Source organism: Chiloscyllium punctatum, chromosome 32 (assembly GCF_047496795.1).
Source record: "Chiloscyllium punctatum isolate Juve2018m chromosome 32, sChiPun1.3, whole genome shotgun sequence".
In the NCBI taxonomy this organism is placed as follows: Eukaryota; Metazoa; Chordata; class Chondrichthyes; order Orectolobiformes; family Hemiscylliidae; genus Chiloscyllium; species Chiloscyllium punctatum.
In genome coordinates this window covers 56,645,307-56,664,738 of record NC_092770.1, presented here as the reverse complement: position 1 = coordinate 56,664,738, position 19,432 = coordinate 56,645,307, and the positions used below count along the sequence as shown (strand labels likewise).

General features: G+C 44.6%; 1 protein-coding gene across 4 annotated transcripts in view; it reads left to right on the top strand.

The window, feature by feature from the left end:
• ccdc77 (coiled-coil domain containing 77) overlaps positions 1 to 19,432 on the top strand; it is a 91,044-nt gene that overhangs the window by 11,968 nt on the left and 59,644 nt on the right. Inside the window, exons 1-2 of one of the 4 annotated variants that reach the window (XM_072552440.1) lie at positions 8,375 to 8,430; positions 9,246 to 9,462. In XM_072552440.1, the coding sequence (XP_072408541.1) occupies positions 8,402 to 8,430; positions 9,246 to 9,462 (246 nt within the window). In that variant the 5' untranslated portion in view covers positions 8,375 to 8,401. Of the gene's footprint in view, positions 1 to 8,374; positions 8,431 to 8,459; positions 8,748 to 8,770; positions 8,914 to 9,245; positions 9,463 to 19,432 lie in introns of those variants that run through there. The other 3 variants (XM_072552442.1, XM_072552443.1, XM_072552441.1) reach the window with 3 other exon arrangements.

The following is a 19,432-nucleotide window of genomic DNA, read 5'->3' as shown; positions in this document are numbered from 1 at the left end:
ACCGCCCCGCCGAAGCGTAACCCACCCATACCCCTACATGTACATCTACATATACCCCTTGCCTAACACTACGGGCAATTTAGCATGGCCAATTCACCTGACCTGCACATTTTTGGATTGTGGGAGGAAACCGGAGCACCCGGAGGAAACCCACGCAGACACGGGGAGAATGTGCAAACTCCACACAGTCAGTCGCCTGAGGCGGGAATTGAACCCGGGTCTCCGGCGCTGTGAGGCAGCAGTGCTAACCACTGTGCCACCGTGCCGCCCACCGTGTTGCGGCTGTACAGGTCATTGGTTAGGCCAATGTTGGAATATTGCGTGCAATTCTGATTCCTTCCTATTGGAAAGATGTTGTGAAACTTGAAAGGATTCAGAAAAGATTTATAAGGATGTCACCAGGGTTGGAGGATTTGACCTATAAGGAGAGTCTGAACAGGCTAGGGCTATTTTCCCTGGAGTGACAGATACTGATGGGGTGACTTTATAGAAGTTTATAAAATTATGAGGGGCATGGATAGGATAAGTAGACAGTCTTTTCCCTGGTCACAATGTCCAGAACTGAGGGCATACGTTTAGGGTGAGAAGGGAAAGATATAAAAGAGACCTAAAGGCAGCTTTTTCACACAGAGGGTGGTACGTATATGGAATGAGCTGCCAGAGGAAGTGGCGGAAGCTGGTACAGTTACAACATTTAAAATGAGTTTATGAATAGGAGGGGTTTGGAGGGATATGGGCCGGGTGCTGATCGGTGGGACTAGATTGGTTTGGGTTATCTGATCGGCGTGGACAGGTTGGACCGAAGGGTCTGTTTCCATGCTGTACATCTCTAACAAGCCCTGATCAGAACAGTGGATCAAAGCACTGAGTTTTGGCAACCCAAGAGGCAAACAGGTGAATTCTTGGCAATAACAAATGACTCCTCCACCTGGAGCTGGCCTATCTGGGAACAGGTTGGGAGGGTGATTCCACCATGGGAATTCTGGCTATACCAATGGGGGAGACAGTTTCAGTGCCTATTGGAAGTTCCATGGAGGGGGGTACACATGAAATAGTCGTGCCAGAGTTGACTAAAACCTTAACATGCTTCCCTTGAACATCAGTTTCCAACATTCGGTCTTCGAGGGAGAAGGAGATAGCTCGGTCAAGGCAGCCTGTATCGATAACCCCTCATGGTGCCCCTATTGTGCAGTCTGGAAGGGGTCCGTGAGTGTAAAGGTTGGGCCATGCACAGAGGGCTGAACTCCTGCAGTTGCAGGAGGAGCAGCCAACTGCACCGGCCAATCTCTAGCCCCATGACCTTTCAGACAACACCGATGGCAAATGTCTCTGTACTTGGACCAAACCGGTCCCTGCCCCCCACCTAACCAAGGTGGGTAATATCTTCAGGGCCTTTTGTTTTAAGATTGATGGTATTGGACAAACTGGCCCTTGGGATCCTCAGACCTCTTTCTGAATAGACATTGTTGGTCCATGTTAGTCAAGGAGGTAACTACAGCCCCCTAATTCTGCTGTTGCCAGGTGAGATTGGTAAGCTTGAAAGCCTGAGCTATCTGGGGCTTGACACAATTTAACAGCATCTGTACCACCAAATGATCATTTCCTTTCAGAGGCACTTTCACGGAAGATTCCCACACGTCCTTAAAACAGACGACGAAATTAACAAGGGGTTCCCCTTTCTTTTGAAGGCACCAAGTGTCCTCTTCAAAGTCACAATGCTGCCTGGACCCATTTGAGATGGCCTACATAGCTTGGTTCTGGAACCACTTATCCCGGGGGATATTTTCCTGACCCCGCTGTTCCTCTATGGGTTCCTCTATCCAATCCCCATTTTTTCCAGCTGGGACTGAAAAGGAATCCTTAACAGTTGCTCAGGAGGTGCCAATGCAACTTTGATAAGGAGAAGAACATCCTGGGTAAGGGGTTATAAATTTGGCAGGTTTGGACCAGCCAGTTATGGAAGGGGATTAGCTTCTTTAATAGTTTAGGAGGCTCATTGATAATGCTTCTAACCACAGAGGGGGACTAAGGCTTCAGGACAGCTATATTGCCGACCATCAGTTGGGGCAGTTGAGTGACAGGAGGGGTGGAACTAGAAGGTTTATTTGCATCAGAGACGGTGGAGATGATCCAGATGTCAGATCCGGGTGATGCATTTTAGTCTGGCTGTTAGTCTGCATCGTAGTGGGTTGATAGAATCAGGTGGGGCTGTAGGCAGGCCAGTAGTATGGACTACATCCTGGTATTGTGGAGGTTGAAGAGGTCGGGGCTGCTGTTCTCGCACAGATGTTGCCAGGACGATGTTCTCCGTAACTGCATCCTCCTGAGATTCAATTCAAGGATATAGCCCCATTGAGGTACTTGAAGGTGCCTCCTTCCATGAACCAACATCTTTCTTAGGTTTAGATTTGGGAGGTTGGTTATGCTTAGCAACCACCAACCATTTAACAAAACACCGCCTCATGTAACATTTGTCCTAAGTGGGATCACCACCTCCTTCCCGAGTAATTTCTTCCATTCCTTAATATTACTTAAGTCAAAAGAGCCTCTATAGGGCCAACGACCCTGGGACCATCCATAAAGATCACTAGAAAAAGAAATGACATACTGGAATCTCGGTGTTTCATGGAACACTATATCCGCCGGTGTTCCCAGTGGAACAATGGAGTCTCCTACCGATTGTCATGATCTTATCACTTTACAATGTCTTTGTTTTGATCGCGTTTCCATCTTTGGGTCATCTTCTGGGTGGCTCGCAGAGAGGCTGCTGCCTTGATTTCCCATTTCCGTAATCTACAAAGAGACATCACCCACCAAGAAAGGAAAAGAGAAAAAATTGTCACCACATGCACTTATCTACTATAAGTGTTCACTGGTGTTCGCTTCTGTCCCCAAGGTCTCAAAGTCTATTTCAGTTGGGTAGCTATCACCTCTTAGTCTCTCTCACTGCCCTGTTACGTTTAGTCTTCTCTGAGATCTTACCTCAATCTTTCAGTAGTCTTTGCTCAGCTGGAGTCACCGCCAGACACCAGACAGTCTCTACACTTTCCCTCCATGAGGGGAGCATTAGGACCAGTCCCTCTTTTTGCTAGGATTGTCCCATGCACTATTTCCACTATTTCCTCCTTTACTTTTTTCAGATCCCGTATTAGATTAGATTAGATTAGATTAGATTAGATTACTTACAGTGTGGAAACAGGCCCTTCTTCCCAACAAGTCCACACCCCCCCGCCGAAGCGCAACCCACCCATACCCCTACATCTACCCATTACCTAACACTACGGGCAATTTAGCATGGCCAATTCACCTGACCTGCACATCTTTGGACTGTGGGAGGAAACCGGAGCACCCGGAGGAAACCCACGCAGACACGGGGAGAATGTGCAAACTCCACACAGTCAGTCGCCTGAGGCGGGAATTGACCCGGGTCTCTGGCGCTGTGAGGCAGCAGTGCTAACCACTGTGCCACCGTGCTGTATTAATTGGGATCCTGCCCGACGCCGCCGGATTCTGTCGAGAAAGTTACTTAGTTTGAGGTTTCGAGTCTTGTTTCAAGAAGCTTTATTTTTCATGAATTCACAGAGAGGCAGCCACACAGTCTCCACTGTGCCACAGCACTCTCTTGAGCTCAACAGTCAGCCGATACTTATACAATGATACAAACAACTTTGCTTACATTCCACATGTTACAATAATTCAAGATAAGGATAAGCACAGTGTAGCTTTCGCCTTGTTGCTCAAGGACAGAGAAATTAGCAAGCTCAGAAAATACCCCCATTAACAAGCCAATAATACACTCGTTGAGTATGTTGAAGTTAGGGATGTTGAGGTTAGGGATAGACATTTGATTACTCCAGGTCAAATCAACATAAGGAGGGAAGAAGTATCGGGTATTCTAATAGGCATTAAGTTGGACAAGACCCTAGGTCCGAATGGGATCTATCGCAGGTTACTGGGGGAAGAGAGAGAGGAAATAGATAGGGCCTTAACAGATATCTTTCCAGTATCCTTGAATACGGGTGAGATCCCAGACGACTGAAGAATTGCTTATGGTGTCCCCCTTGTTTAAGAAGGGTAGCAGGGGTAATCCAGGTAATTATAGACCGGTGAGCCTGACGTCAGTGGTAGGGAAGCTGCTGGAGAAGATACTGAGGGATAGGATCTATTCCCATTTGGAAGAAAATGTTCTTGTCAGTGATAGACAACATGGTTTTGTGCAGGGAAGTCATGTCTTACCAATTTAATAGAATTCTTTGAGGAAATGACGAAGTTAATTGATAAGGTTAAGAGCTGTAGATGTTATATATGTGGATTTCAGTAAGGTGTTTGATGAGGTTCCCCATGGTAGGCTGATGGAGAAGGTGAAGTCGCATGGGGTCCAGGTGTACTAGCCCCCCAGGATGGCCTCAACCAGGACACACTCACACGCACGTACATACTCTCTCTCATGCAGGCACACACTCCATGGGGTGAATTTGCATTTGTGGAATTATATTTGCAGATACAGTACATTCTATTTTGCTCAAAAAATGCACAGCCTGCAGGCAGTCAGTGAAGGCAGTCAATCCATGTGATATTTTATAAATTCCTACTTTGGAATTTAGCTAGATGGATAAAGAACTGGCTGAGCAACAGATGACAGAGAGTAGTAGTGGAAGGAAGTTTCGCAAAATGGAGACCTGTGACCCAAGGTCCCAGTTGAGAGCATCCTGATGGGTCGCGAACTTGGATCACAGATCAGCCTCTGCTCGGCCAGTCTGTGATGTCCACCTTGGACGATGGTCACCTGAAGGTCCAAGACCGAATGTCCCTGAACACTATAGTGTTCCCCGACTGGGAGGGAACACCCCCGAGGATGGCCTCAACCAGGACACACTCACATGCACGTACATACTCTTTCTCATGCAGGCACACACTCCATGGGGTGAATTTGCATTTGTGGAATTATATTTGCAGATACTGTACATTCTATTTTGCTCAAAAAATGCACAGCCTGCAGGCAGTCAGTGAAGGCAGTCAATCCAGGTGATATTTTATAAATTCCTACTTTGGAAATAGAACCAGTCTGACACAATATTGGGATACAGACATACTCTAACCTCACACTTTTAATGCATTGTCTGAGCTGAGATGTCACCATTTTTAATAAAACCGTAAGCTATCTCGAGAATGTGACTTATAAGAAGTTCTGGGATTTATATATTAATGAAGCAAAACCTGCAACCCATTCTAAAAGATGAAAGACTCAACAGCAATCTAGGTTTGTTCAATATATCACTTCAGTTGCATGACACTGTAATGTTTTGCTATAAATTCTGTGTCTTATGATCCTGTTCCACAGCTACCTGATGAAGGAGCAGCGCTTCAAAAGCTAGTGCTTCCAAATAAACTAATTGGACTATAACCTGCTGTTGTGTGATTTTTAACTGTGCCCACCCTAGTCCAACACCAGCTCCTCCACATCATGTCTACCATAATGTTGACTACTTGCCCAGTTTCATTAATTAAAATTAGGCCCAGCATTGCCCCTGTTTTGTAGGAGTTTCAATGTGGTGGGTTAAAAAGCTCTCCTGGACACACATTTTAACAATTCTGTCCCCTCTGTGGCTTTCCCGCTTCATCTATAATTAATGGAGGAAGTGCCACAAAGGTTTACCAGATTGATTTTTGGGATTACAGGATTGATGAGAATATCAGAGGCTGGGGGTGGTGAAAGTTTGTGAAGATTGACCAGGTGGTTGACAGTGAGGAGGAAGGTGTTAAATTACAGGAGAATATCTATGAATTGGTTAGATGGACAGATCAGTGGCAGATGGAATTTAGCTTTATTGTGTGAGGTGATGCATTTTAGAAGAAGCAACAAGACAAAGGAGTACTCAATAAATGGCAGGACACCAGGAATCTCAAAGGAATAGAGAGAACTTGGAGTGCTGGTGATGAAGGTGGTTGTTCAGATTAATACGGTTGTTGAGAAGGTATACAAGAAATGTTCCTTTACCAGTTGAGGTATAGATTATAAGAGCAAGGAGGTTATGTTGCAGATGACTGAGTGAGTTTCTCTAGCTCTTTCTGACTGGCTGAGATTCTCTCTCTCTCTCTCTCTCTCCCTCTCTCTCTTTCTCTGAGTTTATCTTACTCTGGCTGACTTTCTCTTTCTCTGACTCACTTTCTTCTTCTGATTAAGTTTCTCTCTCTGCCTCAGTCTCTCTCTCTCTCACTCTCTCTCTCTGACTGAGTTTCTCTATTTTAAATTTTTTTTCTCTCCCTGATCTGAGCAGGATCCTGTCTCTGTGACTGGTTTTCTGTCTGACTGAAATCCTCTGACTCTCTTGGACATCGATTTTCTCTCTCTCTGACTGTGCTTTTCTCCTTTTCTCTGACTGGTTTTCTCTTTCTGTTCCTCTCTCCTGACTAGGTTTAACTTTCTCTCTCCCTCTGACTGAGCTTTTTCTCTCTCTCTGTCCCTCTGACAGGGTTTCTGTATCTCCATTTTTTAATCTCTCTTCCATGTGACTATGTTTTTCTCTTTCCTCTCTGTGTTTTTCTCTCTGTTTCTGATTGAAGTTCTCCCTCTCTCTCAGACTGTTTCTGTCTGTCTTTGATTGTGATTTTCTGTGTATTTTTTTTTCTCTCTCTGCACATATTTTTCTGTCTCTCTGACTGAAATTCTCTCTCCCTCTCAGACTCAGTTTCTGTCTCTCTTTGACCGAGATTTTCTCTCTGATTTTTTTTCTCTCTGTCTCTCCCTGATTGCATTTCACTCTTGAAACGTTTTTTCTCTCCCTCTCCCTCTGAATGGGATTTTCTCTTTGTGAGAGTTTTTCTCTCTCTGACTCCCTTTTTCTAACTGGGTTTCTTTCTCTGTCTCCCTCCATGCCTTTTTCTCTCTTTCTGAATGAGTTTATGTGACTGCATTTTTCTCTCTCTCTGACTGAGTACCTTTCTTTCTTGTGCTCTCTTTCTCTCTCCCCCGTTCTCTGACTGGGTTTTTCACTCTTATCCCTGCATGGGTTTCTCTGTCTCTCTCTCTGCTTGAGACTATTTTTCTCGGTCTCTATCTGCATGGGTTTTTTTTCCTGTCTTTCTCTCTCTCTGACTGAATTCCCTCTTTCTGTGTCAGTCTGACTGGCCTTCTCTTTCTCGCTGAGTTTCTTTCTCTCTCTGACTCAGTTTCCCTTTCTCTTTCCATCTTGACTTTTTTCTCTCTCTCTTTGTCCAGGATTCTCTCTTGAAACATGTTTCTCTCTGTCTGAATGGGATTCTCTCTTTGTGACTGGCTTTCTCTCTCTGACTTGAGCTTTTTTCTTTCTCTGACTGTGTTGCTCTCTATCTCTGACTGGGTTTTTCACTCTTTGTCCCTGCGTGGGTTTTTCTATGTCTGCCTAGGTTTTCTTTTCTCTCTCCCTCTGCATGGGATTTTTCTTCTGTCTCTCTCATTGACTAAGTTTCTCTGATTGAAATTCTCCCTCTCTCTAGTTTTCTGTCTCTCTGAGTTTCTCTCTGAGTGAGGTTTTCTTCCTCTCTTGGACTGAGTTTCTTTCTGCCTCTCTCTCTCTCTCTCTCTAATTGTGGCTCAGTCGTTTGTGTTGTTGCCTCTCAGTGCCAGGTAACTGGGTTCAATTTTGCCCTCAGCTGACTGTGTGGAGTTTGCACATTCTCCCAGTGTCTGCATGGGTTTCCAGCAGGTGCTCTGGTTTCCTCTCACAGTCCAAATGTGTGCAGGTTAGGTGAATTGTCAAGATTAGAGTAGTGCTAGAAAAGCACAGTGGGTCAGGCAGCATCCCAGGAGCAGGAAGATCGACGTTTCGAACAAAAGCCCTTCACCAGGGTTCCTCCGATGCTGCCTGACCTGTTAAGCTTTTCCAGCACTACTCTGATCTTGACTCTAAATCTCCAGCATCTGCAGTACCCACTTTCGCCGAATTGTCAATAGTGTCCGGTTATGTGTACAAAGTTAAAAATCACACAACACCAGGTTATAGTCCAACAGGTTTAATTGGAAGCACTAGCTTTCGGAGCGACGCTCCTTCATCCCGTAAAGGAGCGTCGCTCCGAAAGCTAGTGCTTTCAATTAAACCTGTTGGACTATAACCTGGTGTTGTGTGGTTTTTAACTTTGTACACCCCAGTCCAACACCGGCATCTCCAAATCACGGTTATGTGTAGGTGAGGTGGATTAGCCATGGAAATGCAGGGTTACAACGATAGGAGAGATGGGTCTGGGTGGGATGCACTTCTGAGGGTCGCTGTGGACCTCATGGTCCCAATGGCCTGCTTCCACATTGTAGGGATTCTGAGTGTGTGTGTCTCTGATTGGATCGTCTGATATTTCATGAACCAATCGGAGATGAGCGTGGTCGGGGTGTCGATGTCAGTTGTTGTTGTTGTTGAAGGAGACCCGGATGGACGCTGGCGGCGCGCGCAGGAGCGGGTAAGTGGCGAAAGGAGATCTCCTCCGACATACCCGCCTTCAACCTGAGGAATACCCTTCTCCACCACCCCCTGGAGAGTACCCAACTCCCTCCTGGATCACTCCCTGCGACAGAATCTTACACCTTTCATCGCCGAGAGCCCCCCTCCCTGACCTGTGGACGGCGGGGAAATTATCCCCCTCCCTCACCTCAGCCCGGATTCAATAACCCCCAGCCCGTAACTGGGGAAAATAATAATGCCCGAGTGCAACTAAGCTCCTCCTTCAGCCCACTGAGGCAGAAAGCCCCTTCTTCAGCCGGGGAGTGTGGCCATGTGGTAAATACTCCCACCCTCCGCCTCAGACCAGGGGACAGATGTCAAAGGGCACTGGAGGGGGATGAACACCTAACCCCGCCCCATGCTGGGACCAGCAGTCAATACCCTGTGTCACTGTCTGGGGCAAGGAACAAAAAAAAACCCCACTTCTACTCCCAAACTGTGGGTAAATATCATCTCTCCAGAGCTGGGTGTTACCCCCTTGCCAAACTTGCCCAATAGGACTGAGAGTGGACATTATGCCTTCAACCTTGGGCCACAGTTTTGATCAGCCTCTTGTGCCATCCTTCACCAATATGCTTCAATAGTTATTGTTCTCTTCTGAAGTTTTTTTTTAAATTAACCATCGGTCCTGAATGTTATAGGGCTGAATATCATACTATGGCAGCACAGCATACCTTTCCTACTAACTAACTACTTTGAACTGTTGCGAGCACATTTCCATTATGGTTAGTTAGCAAGAATCATTCTGAGAAATATTTTCTTTTTGCCTTATAGGTCAGCAATGGGCCGTAATTCAGCTTATACAGGAAAACGACAGGATCCTAAAACAGATGGCTCCCCGCCGATTCCGTCAGTAAATGAGCGCCTAGCTTTCCTCCGTCCTTCCCGGGAGCTGCTTGAGTATTACCGTAAAAAGATTGCAGAGTTTGATGAAGAGCATGAAACCCTCTTAAAAAGACTAGACAGCTATAAGGCCACATATGAAGAGCAGGTGGGTGTGCAAGGAGTAGGAGCAGCATTGTATCTGTCAAACTGCAAGATTTCTTCAATGCTGCCAGACAAATATTCTATATTTATTCATCAAACACAGTGATTGGCTCCTCAATAGACAAGATTGCAAAGCACCTTCCAGGGCAAATTTAAGTGTAATATGCTAGATTTCATTCCCAGTGTAGTACATCTAAAATTCCTTTACTGGTTCAGATATTTTTGCCAAGGAGGCAACCATTCTAGCAGTTTAGACAGGAGATGAACATCAGGACCATGCTGAAATCTCAATATACCTGACTACACTGGAATAATCCGTCAAGTTTAAACTACCAAAAGGCAATCAGCTGGGATCTTTCCAAAAATGTCTCCAAAGATAAGTTGGAAACTTTGAGGGGTTACCAACATGCTGATCTGAACAGTTACCCAAAATGTAAGCGGGATTAAAATCAGCTCCAACTCTACCATTAAAACTGATATTCCACCTTCCAACACTCTCCCACTCACATGTGCTCAACATTGCCTGCAACACCTCTGTGTCCCAACACAACCTAACCAACTCACCCCAATTTGCTGACCTGATTCCTGCCCAATACTATCCCATCTAGATGCCACTTTACCCACTTTTGCCCCTCACCCACATTCATGAAGGATTGTTAAATAATGTCAAATATTTAAACAGTTAGAAATATCTAAAAGAAACAAAAGATGCTGAAACATTTCGTAATACTTGAAGGATGGTGCAAACGTTTAATCAAACCGGAGTTAGCAATTTAAATCTCTGTTCTCTGCTGCTGTCCCTAGGTGCTGTCCTATGCGTAAGATTACATCTGGGATTTATATCAATTTATTCAAGTCAATTTAACAGATTGGAACTCCATTAGAGCAGCATTGGGGATTAGGTGGTAATAATCCTAGTAACTAGTAATGAAATTGCAGCAGAGTTGGGAACAGTTACAATGCTTAAAATACACTTAGATAAGTACATGAAAAGGAAAAGTGTGGAGACGTATGGGCCAGAAGCAGGGACGTGGGACCAGATGAATTTGGGATTATGTTCAGCATGGACTGGTTGGACCAAAGCGTCTGTGTCTGTGCTGTATGACTATATGACTCACATGTAGAACAGACAGGTAAGGAGGGCAGATTTGCTTCCCGAAAGGACATTAGTGAACCAGATGGGTTTTTACAGCAATTGGTTACATGGTCACAAGTAATTTTTTTATTCCAGATTTTCTTTTCAAAATGAATTAATTTGGGGTTCTGGATTACTCGTTTCAACTGATTCTTGGCTCAAGATAACCAGTGAGTCAAAGGGCTATTTAAATCAAATTGATTATTTCTGTCACATTTTATAAGTGCAGAATCACTGCAATTAGAGACAAAGTGCATTTAATCTTCAAGTAAAGATGAATGGGAAATATATATGTGCCTGTACATCAGTTTAGTGCAAGGTACAGCTGCCAAGGTTTCCAGGGAATACAGCAGAGATTACCCACAGGGATTAAAGACTCCAGTTGTGTGAAGAGATTAGAGAAACAGCAGTTTTTCTGCTTGGAGAATAGGAACTGGAATATACCTTTTTGCTACTTGTACCAGAATCTACCATTCAATGAAATCATAACTGATCTGTCTTTGACTGTGTCCACCTGCTTTGCATTGGTTTACCTTCTTTGCACATGACAATCAAAAATCTATTGATCACAGAATTAGAATTGCATCAACTGATTTTTGTGGGTGAAAACTTCACACTTCTACCACCTTTGTATGAGGTCAAAATCACATGACACCAGGTTATAGTCTAACAGGCTGATTTGAAAACAAACTTTTGGAGCCTCACACCTCCTACAGGTGCTAGAAGGAGCAAGGCTTTGAAAGCTTGTGTTTTCAAATAAACCTGTTGGACCATAACCTAGTGTCATGTGAATTTTGACCTTCTCCAACCCAGTCCAACACCTGCACCTCCACAACTTTTGCATGAAAATGTGTTCGTTATCTGGTGTAGAACTCCTGAAAGTTGGAAACAAATGTGTAGACAGGATGTGTAGATTTAGTCTGAGATAGACAAATGATAAGTGATTCATTTTATTAGGAAAAACATGGAGAGATATAAAATAAAGGCTGTAACTCAAACTGGGGATAATAGCATTGAAACAGAGGTATATACACACACATTTTCCGTGTAGCACAACAGGTTGTATAAAGCATGACTCTTAGACAATCGGTGCAGGAGTAGGCCATTCTGCCCTTCGAACCTGCACCACCATTCAATATGATCATGGCTGATCATCCTTAATCAGTATCCTGTTCCTGCCTTATCTCCATAACCCTTGATTCCACTATCTTTGAGAGCTATATCCAACTCTTTCTTAAATGAATCCAGAGACTGGCCCTCCACTGCCCTCTGAGGCAGAGCATTCCACACAGCCACCACTCTCTGGGTGAAGAAGTTTCTCCTCATCTCTGTCCTAAATGGTCTACCCCGTATTTTTAAGCTGTGTCCTCTGGTTCGGCACTCACCCATCAGCGGAAACATGTTTCCTGCCCCCAAAGTGTCCAATCCTTTAATAATCTTATGTCTCAATCAGATTCCCTCTCAGTCTTCTAAACTCAAGGGTATACAAGCCCAGTCGCTCCAGTCTTTCAGCGTAAGGTAGTCCTGCCATTCCAGGAATTGACCTCGTGAACCTACGCTGCACTCCCTCAATAGCCAGAGTGTCTTTCCTCAAATTTGGAGACCAGAACTGCCCACAGTACTCCAGGTGCAGTCTCACCAGGGCCCTGTACAGCTGCAGAAGAACCTCTTTGCTTCTATACTCAATTCCTCTTGTTATGAAGGCCAGCATGCTATTAGCCGCCTTCTACCTGCTGTCCTGCATGCTTACCTTCATTGACTGGTGTACAAGAACACCCAGATCTCTTTGTACTGCCCCTTTACCTAAATTGATTCCATTTAGGTAGTAATCTGCCTTCCTGTTCTTGTCACCAAAGTGGATAACCGTACATTTATCCACATTAAACTGCATCTACCATGCATCTGACCAATCACCTAACTTGTCCAGGTCACCATGTAATCTCCTAACATCCTCCTCACATTTCACCCTGCCACCCAGCTTAGTACCATCATCAAATTTGCTAATGTTATTACCAGTACCATCTTCTATATCATTAATATATATATATTGTAAAAAGCTGCGGTCCCAGCACTGATTCCCTGCGGCACCCCACTGGTCACTGCCTGCCGTTCCGAAATGCAGCAGTTTATCATTACCCTTTGTTTCCTATCAGCCACCAACTTTCAATCCAAGTTAGTACTTTGCCCGCAATACCATGCACCCTAACTTTGCTCACTAACCCCCTATGTGGGACTTTATCAAAAGCTTTCTGAAAGTCCAGGTACACTACATCTACTGGATCTCCCTCGTCCATCCTCAGAGTTACATCCTCAAAAAATTCCAGAAGATTAGTCAAGCATGATTTCCCTTTCATTAATCCATGTTGACTCTGACCTATCCTGTTACTACTATCCAGATGTGTCATAATTTCATCCTTTATAATAGACTCCAGCATCTTTCCCACCACTGAGGTCAGACTAACTGGTCTATAATTTCCTGCTTTCTCTCTCCCACCTTTCTTAAAGTGGTACAACATTAGCCACCCTCCAATCTGCAGGAACTGATCCCGAATCTATCGAACTCTGGAAAATAATCACCAACGCATCCACGATTTCTCAAGCCACCTTCTTCAGTACCCTGGAATGTAGACCATCAGGCCCGGGGACTTATCAACCTTCAGACCTAACAGTCTCTCCAACACCAATTCCTGGCAAATATAAATTCCCTCAGTTCAGGTCCTTCAGCCACTGTTACCTCAGGGAGATTGCTTGTGTCTTCCCCAGTGAACACAGATCTGAAGTACCAATTCAATTCTTCTGCCATTTCTTGGTTCCCTGTAATATATTCCCCTGTTTCTGTCTTCAAGGGCCCAATTTTCGTCTTAACCATTTTTTTGCCTTTCACATACCCAAAAAAGCTTTTACTATCCTCCTTTGTATTTTTGGCCAGTTTACCTTTGTATCTCATTTTTTTTCTCTGCACATTTCCTTCTTAGTAATCCTCTGTTGTTCTTTAAAAGCTTCCCAGTCCTCCGTTTTCCCACTTATCTTTGATACGTTATACTTTTTCTCTTTTACCTTTATATGTTTCTTAACTTCCCTCGTCAGCCACGGCCACCCATGCCTCCTCCTAGGCTCTTTCTTCCTTTTTGGAATGAACTGATCCTGCATCTTCTGCATTATACACAGAAATATCCGCCATTGTTCCTCCACGGTCATCCCTGCTAAGGTATTGCACCATTGAACTTTGGCCAGCTCCTCCCTCATAGCTCCATAGTTCCCTTTATTCAACTGAAATATTGTCACTTCTGATTGTACCCTCTCCCTCTCAAAGTTGCAGATTGAAGCTTGTTGTATTATGGTCACTACTTCCCAATGGCTCCTTCACCTTAAGGTCCCTGACCAATTCTGGTTCGTTGCACAATACCAGATCCAGAATTGCCTTCTCCCTGGTAGGCTCCAGCACCAGCTGTTCTAAAAATCCATCTCGGAGGCACTCCACAAAGTCTCTTTCTTGAGGTCCAATACCATCCTGATTCTCCTAGTCTACCTGCATGTTGAAATCCCCCATAACAACTGTAGTAACATCTTCGCGACAGGCCAATTTCAGCTCCTGATTCAACTTACATCCGACATCCAGACTACTGTTTGGGGGCCGTAGATAACTCCCAAGAGGATCTTTTTACCCTTAGAATTTCTCAGCTGTACCCATACCGACTCTACATCATTTGATTTTAGGTCCCCCCTCCCGCGCAAGGGACTGAATATCATCCCTTACCAACTTGGTATCTTACCAACATGGCCACCCCACCCCCTCTGCCCGTCAGTCTGTCCTTACGATAACACGTGTAGCCTTGAATATTCATTTCCCAGGCCCTGTCCTCTTGAAGCCACGTCTCAGTTATCCCCACAATATCGTATCTGACAATTTCCAAAAGAGCCTCAAGCTCATCCATCTTATTTCTCATGCTTTGTGCATTCATGTATAGTATTTTTAATTTGTTACTGCCTTCACCCTTCCCATCAACTACTATTTCACTCAACCTTACAGCATGATCCCTTTTTGAGTTTTCTGCTTCATTGATACAGTTGTCTTTCTTGACTTCCCTTGTTCTAATAGATGGCCTCCTTCTTTACCATACCGCAATTTCCCTTCCCACGTGGTTAAAGATGCCCTCCAACACATCCCGTCCACATCCTGCACCTCTGCCCTCAGACCCCACCCCTCCAACCATAACAAGGACAGAACGCTCATGGTGCTCACCTTCCACCCTACCAACCTTCGCATAAACCAAATCATCCGCCGACATTTCCGCCACCTCCAAACAGACCCCACCACTAAGGATATATTTCTCACCCCACACCTTTCCGCCTTCTGCAAAGACCATTCCCTCTGTGACTACCTGGTCAGGTCCACGCTCCCCTACAACTCACCCTCCCATCCTGGCACCTTCCCCTGCCACCGCAGGAACTGTAAAACTTGCGCCCACACCTCCTCCCTCACCTCTATCCAAGGCCCTAAAGGAGCCTCCCACATCCATCAAAGTTTTATTTGCACATCCACTAATATCATTTATTGTATCCATTGCTCCCGATGCGGTCTCCTCTACCTTTAGGGAACATCTCCGGGATATCCACACCAATCAACCACACCGCCCCGTGGCCCAACATTTCAACTCCCCCTCCCACTCTGCCGAGGACATGGAGGTTCTGGGCCTCCTTTACCGCCGCTCCCTCACCACCAGACGCCTGGAGGAAGAACGCCTCACCTTCCGCCTCGGAACACTTCAACCCCAGGGCATCAATGTGGACTTCAACAATTTCCTCATTTCCCCTTCCCCTTCCCCTTCCCCTTCCCCCACCTCACCCTAGTTCCAGCTCAGTAACTGTCCCCATGACTTGTCCAGACTTGTCCTACCTGCCTTTCTCCTTTTCCACCTATCCATTCCACCCTCTCCTCCCTGACCTATCACCTTCATCCCCTCCCCCACTCACCCATTGTACTCTATGCTACTTTCTCCTCACCCTCACCCTCCTCTAGCTTATCTCTCCACGCTTCAGGCTCACTGCCTTTATTCCTGATGAAGGGCTTTTGCCCGAAACGTCGATTTCGCTGCTCCTTGGATGCTGCCTGAACTACTGTGCTCTTCCAGCACCACTAATCCAGAACATCTTCAGTGGACCTCCAGGCAAAGCACTGCTGATAAGTCCTGCTTTCTGTTTATATGTATGGGTTTCTTTTGGATCGGTGATGTCATTTCCTGCAGTGACATCATTTCCTATGGGGATGTCATTTCCTCTTCTTTTTCTCAGGTGGTAGTAGATGGGGTCTAACGCGATGTGTTTGTTGATAGAGTTCTGGTTGGATTGCCATGCTTCTAGGAATTTTCGTGTTTAGTTTGTCCTAGGATGGATGTGTTGAAGTGGTGTCCTTCCTTATCTGGATGTAAGGATGCTAGTGAGAGAGGGTCATGTCGTTTTGTGTTTCGTTGATGTTCATGTATCTGGTGGCTAGTTTTCTGCCTGAGAAAAAGAACAGAAAATGACATCGCCAAAGGAAACGAAACATCTGGAAATGAACCTTCCAGCTCAGCGAGCAAACCTACATCCAGAACCTCAACCTGAGCTACAAATCTTCTCAAAGCTCGCTTATCTGTGCCTCTCATCATTTTATAAACTTTGCATCACCCCAGAGTTGTTTATCCAGGTCCAACCTCATCTGTCACTGATCTGTCCATCTCACCAAACTATTTATGTCCTCCACTAACACAAGATCTTCTTCCTCAGTGACAACCATCTGACTCTTTGTTGTTTCATATGCAAACTGACTGTTTATCTGATCCACACTCTTATTTACATTATATATACATATATATCATGAACAATAAGGAATCCACCATTGATCCTCATTGTTCACCATTGGACACTGGCCTTCAGTCACAGAAATATCGTTCTACCACCACTGTTTGCCTTCTTTCACTAAGCCATTTTTTGGATCCAAGTTGCCAAGTTACCCTTGATCTCTTGTGCTTTTACCTTTGTTATCAGAGGCTTTGCTAAAAATCCATATAAACTGCATCAATTGGACGACCCTCATCCAAACACTTGGTCACCCCCTTGAAAAGTTCTACCAGCTTTGTCAGGAATGACCTTCCTCTGATAGTCGTACTGACTATCCCTGATCAAATCTTACTTCTCTAAATGGAGATGAATGCACCATTGGTTTCCTCACCACTGATAAGATTCTCTGTTCTGTAATTCCCTGGTTTAACTTAATCACCTTCCTTGAAAAGTGACCAACGTTAGCTGTCTCCCAGCTCCCTGGCACTTCTCCAGTGGCATGGAGAGAACTTAAAATTGGGTCAGCACCCCTATGTTTTCATTCCTTGTCACCCACAGCAGCCTGGGATACAACCCATCTGATCATGCAAGATTTGCAATAATGTTTCCAGGGATGATACTAAGACATGTCTGACAAGTTAAGACTGTCTTCCTCAACAAGGGGATAGCTTAGAGATTGTATTTAAAATCAAAAGGGTTTAAATAGTACATAGGAAGATATTTGCTGTATTCATCAAAGGATCACAAAAACGAGTGCACAGATTGAAAATACTTTGCCAAAGTGATTTTATTTTCCACCCAATGAGTGTTTCGGGTCTGGAATGTACTGCCTGAGTGTGTGGTGGAGACAGGATCACTCAGGCTTTCAAAAGAGTATCAGACAAGAATGTGAAAATGGAAAATGTGGAGTGTTAGAGGAAGGTGGGTGGATGATGCTAAGTGAAATAGTATTTGGAAACCTGGTACATACATAATGTACCAAATGGCCTCTTTTTACACTATAAAGATTTATAAACTATTCTGAATTAACAGACTCTTACTTTAAAGTTATATTGTCATCTTCATGACCTCTTCCTCACAGGAAATACATTCTGTCTTTATCCTGATAATTTCAAAATCTTGAAAACTTCAAGCTAACAATTGCAGAGGCTTCTATATTCACAAGAATACAAACCTGGTTTGTTATTTCTGCTCATTTTTACCAATACTTCAAGGGTTAAACATTCTGCAGCATGATAATCTCACCTTCTCATTAAAAAGGCTACTATTCCATTAAAATATTTCTGATTTTCTTTTGCATCTTACTTAGTACACTTTAATGACCTTTGTATGGACTTCTAAATCTCTAACTTCTCCACAGGCTTAAATTCAAACTGTTTAAATAATACTTGGATAAATCCTGTACTGCACCAAAATGGTTGACTTCACAATTATCAGTGTTGATATTCACCCACTCAGAATCACAGAATTTTTACAGTATGATTGGAGACCATTTGGCCTATCGTGACTACCTGGTCAGGTCCACACCCGCCTACGACCCACCTTCCCATTCTGGCACTTTCCCCTGCCACCGCAGGAACTGTAAAACCTGTGCCCACACCTCCTCCCTCACCTCTATCCAAGGCCCTAAAGGAGCCTTTCACATCCGTCAAAGTTTCACCTGCACATCCACCAATATCATTTATTGTATCCGTTGCTCCCGATGTGGTCTCCTCTACATTGGGGAGACTGGGCGCCTCCTAGCAGAGCGCTTTAGGGAACATCTCCGAGACACCCGCACCAATCAACCAAACCGCCCCGTGGCCCAACATTTCAACTCCCCCTCCCACTCTGCCGAGGACATGGAGGTCCTGGGCCTCCTTCACCGCCACTCCCTCACCACCAGATGCCTGGAGGAAGAACGCCTCATCTTCAGCCTCGGAACGCTTCAACCCCAGGGCATCAATGTGGACTTCAACAGCTTCCTCATTTCCCCTTCCCCCACCTCATCCTAGTTTCAAACTTCCAGCTCAGTTACTGTCTCCTTGACTTGTCCGACCTGCCTATCTTCTTTTCCACCTATCCACTCCACCCTCTCCTCCCTGACCTATCACCTTCATCTCCTCCCCCACTCACCCATTGTACTCTATGCTACTCTCTCCCCACCCCCACCCTCCTCTAGCTTATCTCTCCATTCTGCAGGCTCACTGCCTTTATTCCTGATGAAGGGCTTTTGCCCGAAATGTTGATTTCGCTGCTCGTTGGATGCTGCCTGAACTGCTGTGCTCTTCCAGCACCACTAATCCAGCTATCAATGTCAGTACTGGCTCTCCTAATAAGCATGACTACTGTTCTCCTTTTGTTTTCTTAATGCAGCACATTATTTAAACGTAAATAATTATTCAGTGTTGTTTTGAATGTCCGAATTGGACCTCACTCCATCACATTTCCAAACAGTGCTTTTCATACCCTAACTGTTTATGAATGAACATTTCTCAGATCACGTTTGCATCTTTTGCAAATCTTCTTAAATCTCTGCCTCTTCATACTTCATTTCTGTATGAGAGGAAATGTTTCTTCCTATTTACTCAGTCCAGATTGGTTGTCATTTTTACAAACTGCTTCAAATTTGCTCTGAGCCATTTCCTCTCCAAATTTAGCTTCATAACTAAAGTTTCCTATCTCTGGAACAATTCTTATAAACCTGCCCTACACTGTCGCCAATTTATTCACATATTTCCTGAAGTGTGGCAGCCAGAATCACATGCAAAACCCCAACTGAGTTTTAATTAGTGACGTACAAATTCAGCACCACCTCCCTGCTCTTGTTCTCTCTGTCTCTATTGACAAAGCCTAGCATGCTTTATTTACTGCATGTCCTGCCACTTTTAATGTTTGATGCACATATATATAATATATATATAGAGGTGTCTCTGCTCCTCTGGAGAAGGACGGAACAGACAATGTTCTGTCTACCAAGATGCATCATCTCTCACTTCATCCTATTGAATTTTATCTGTCACCTGTCCATCCAGTCGAC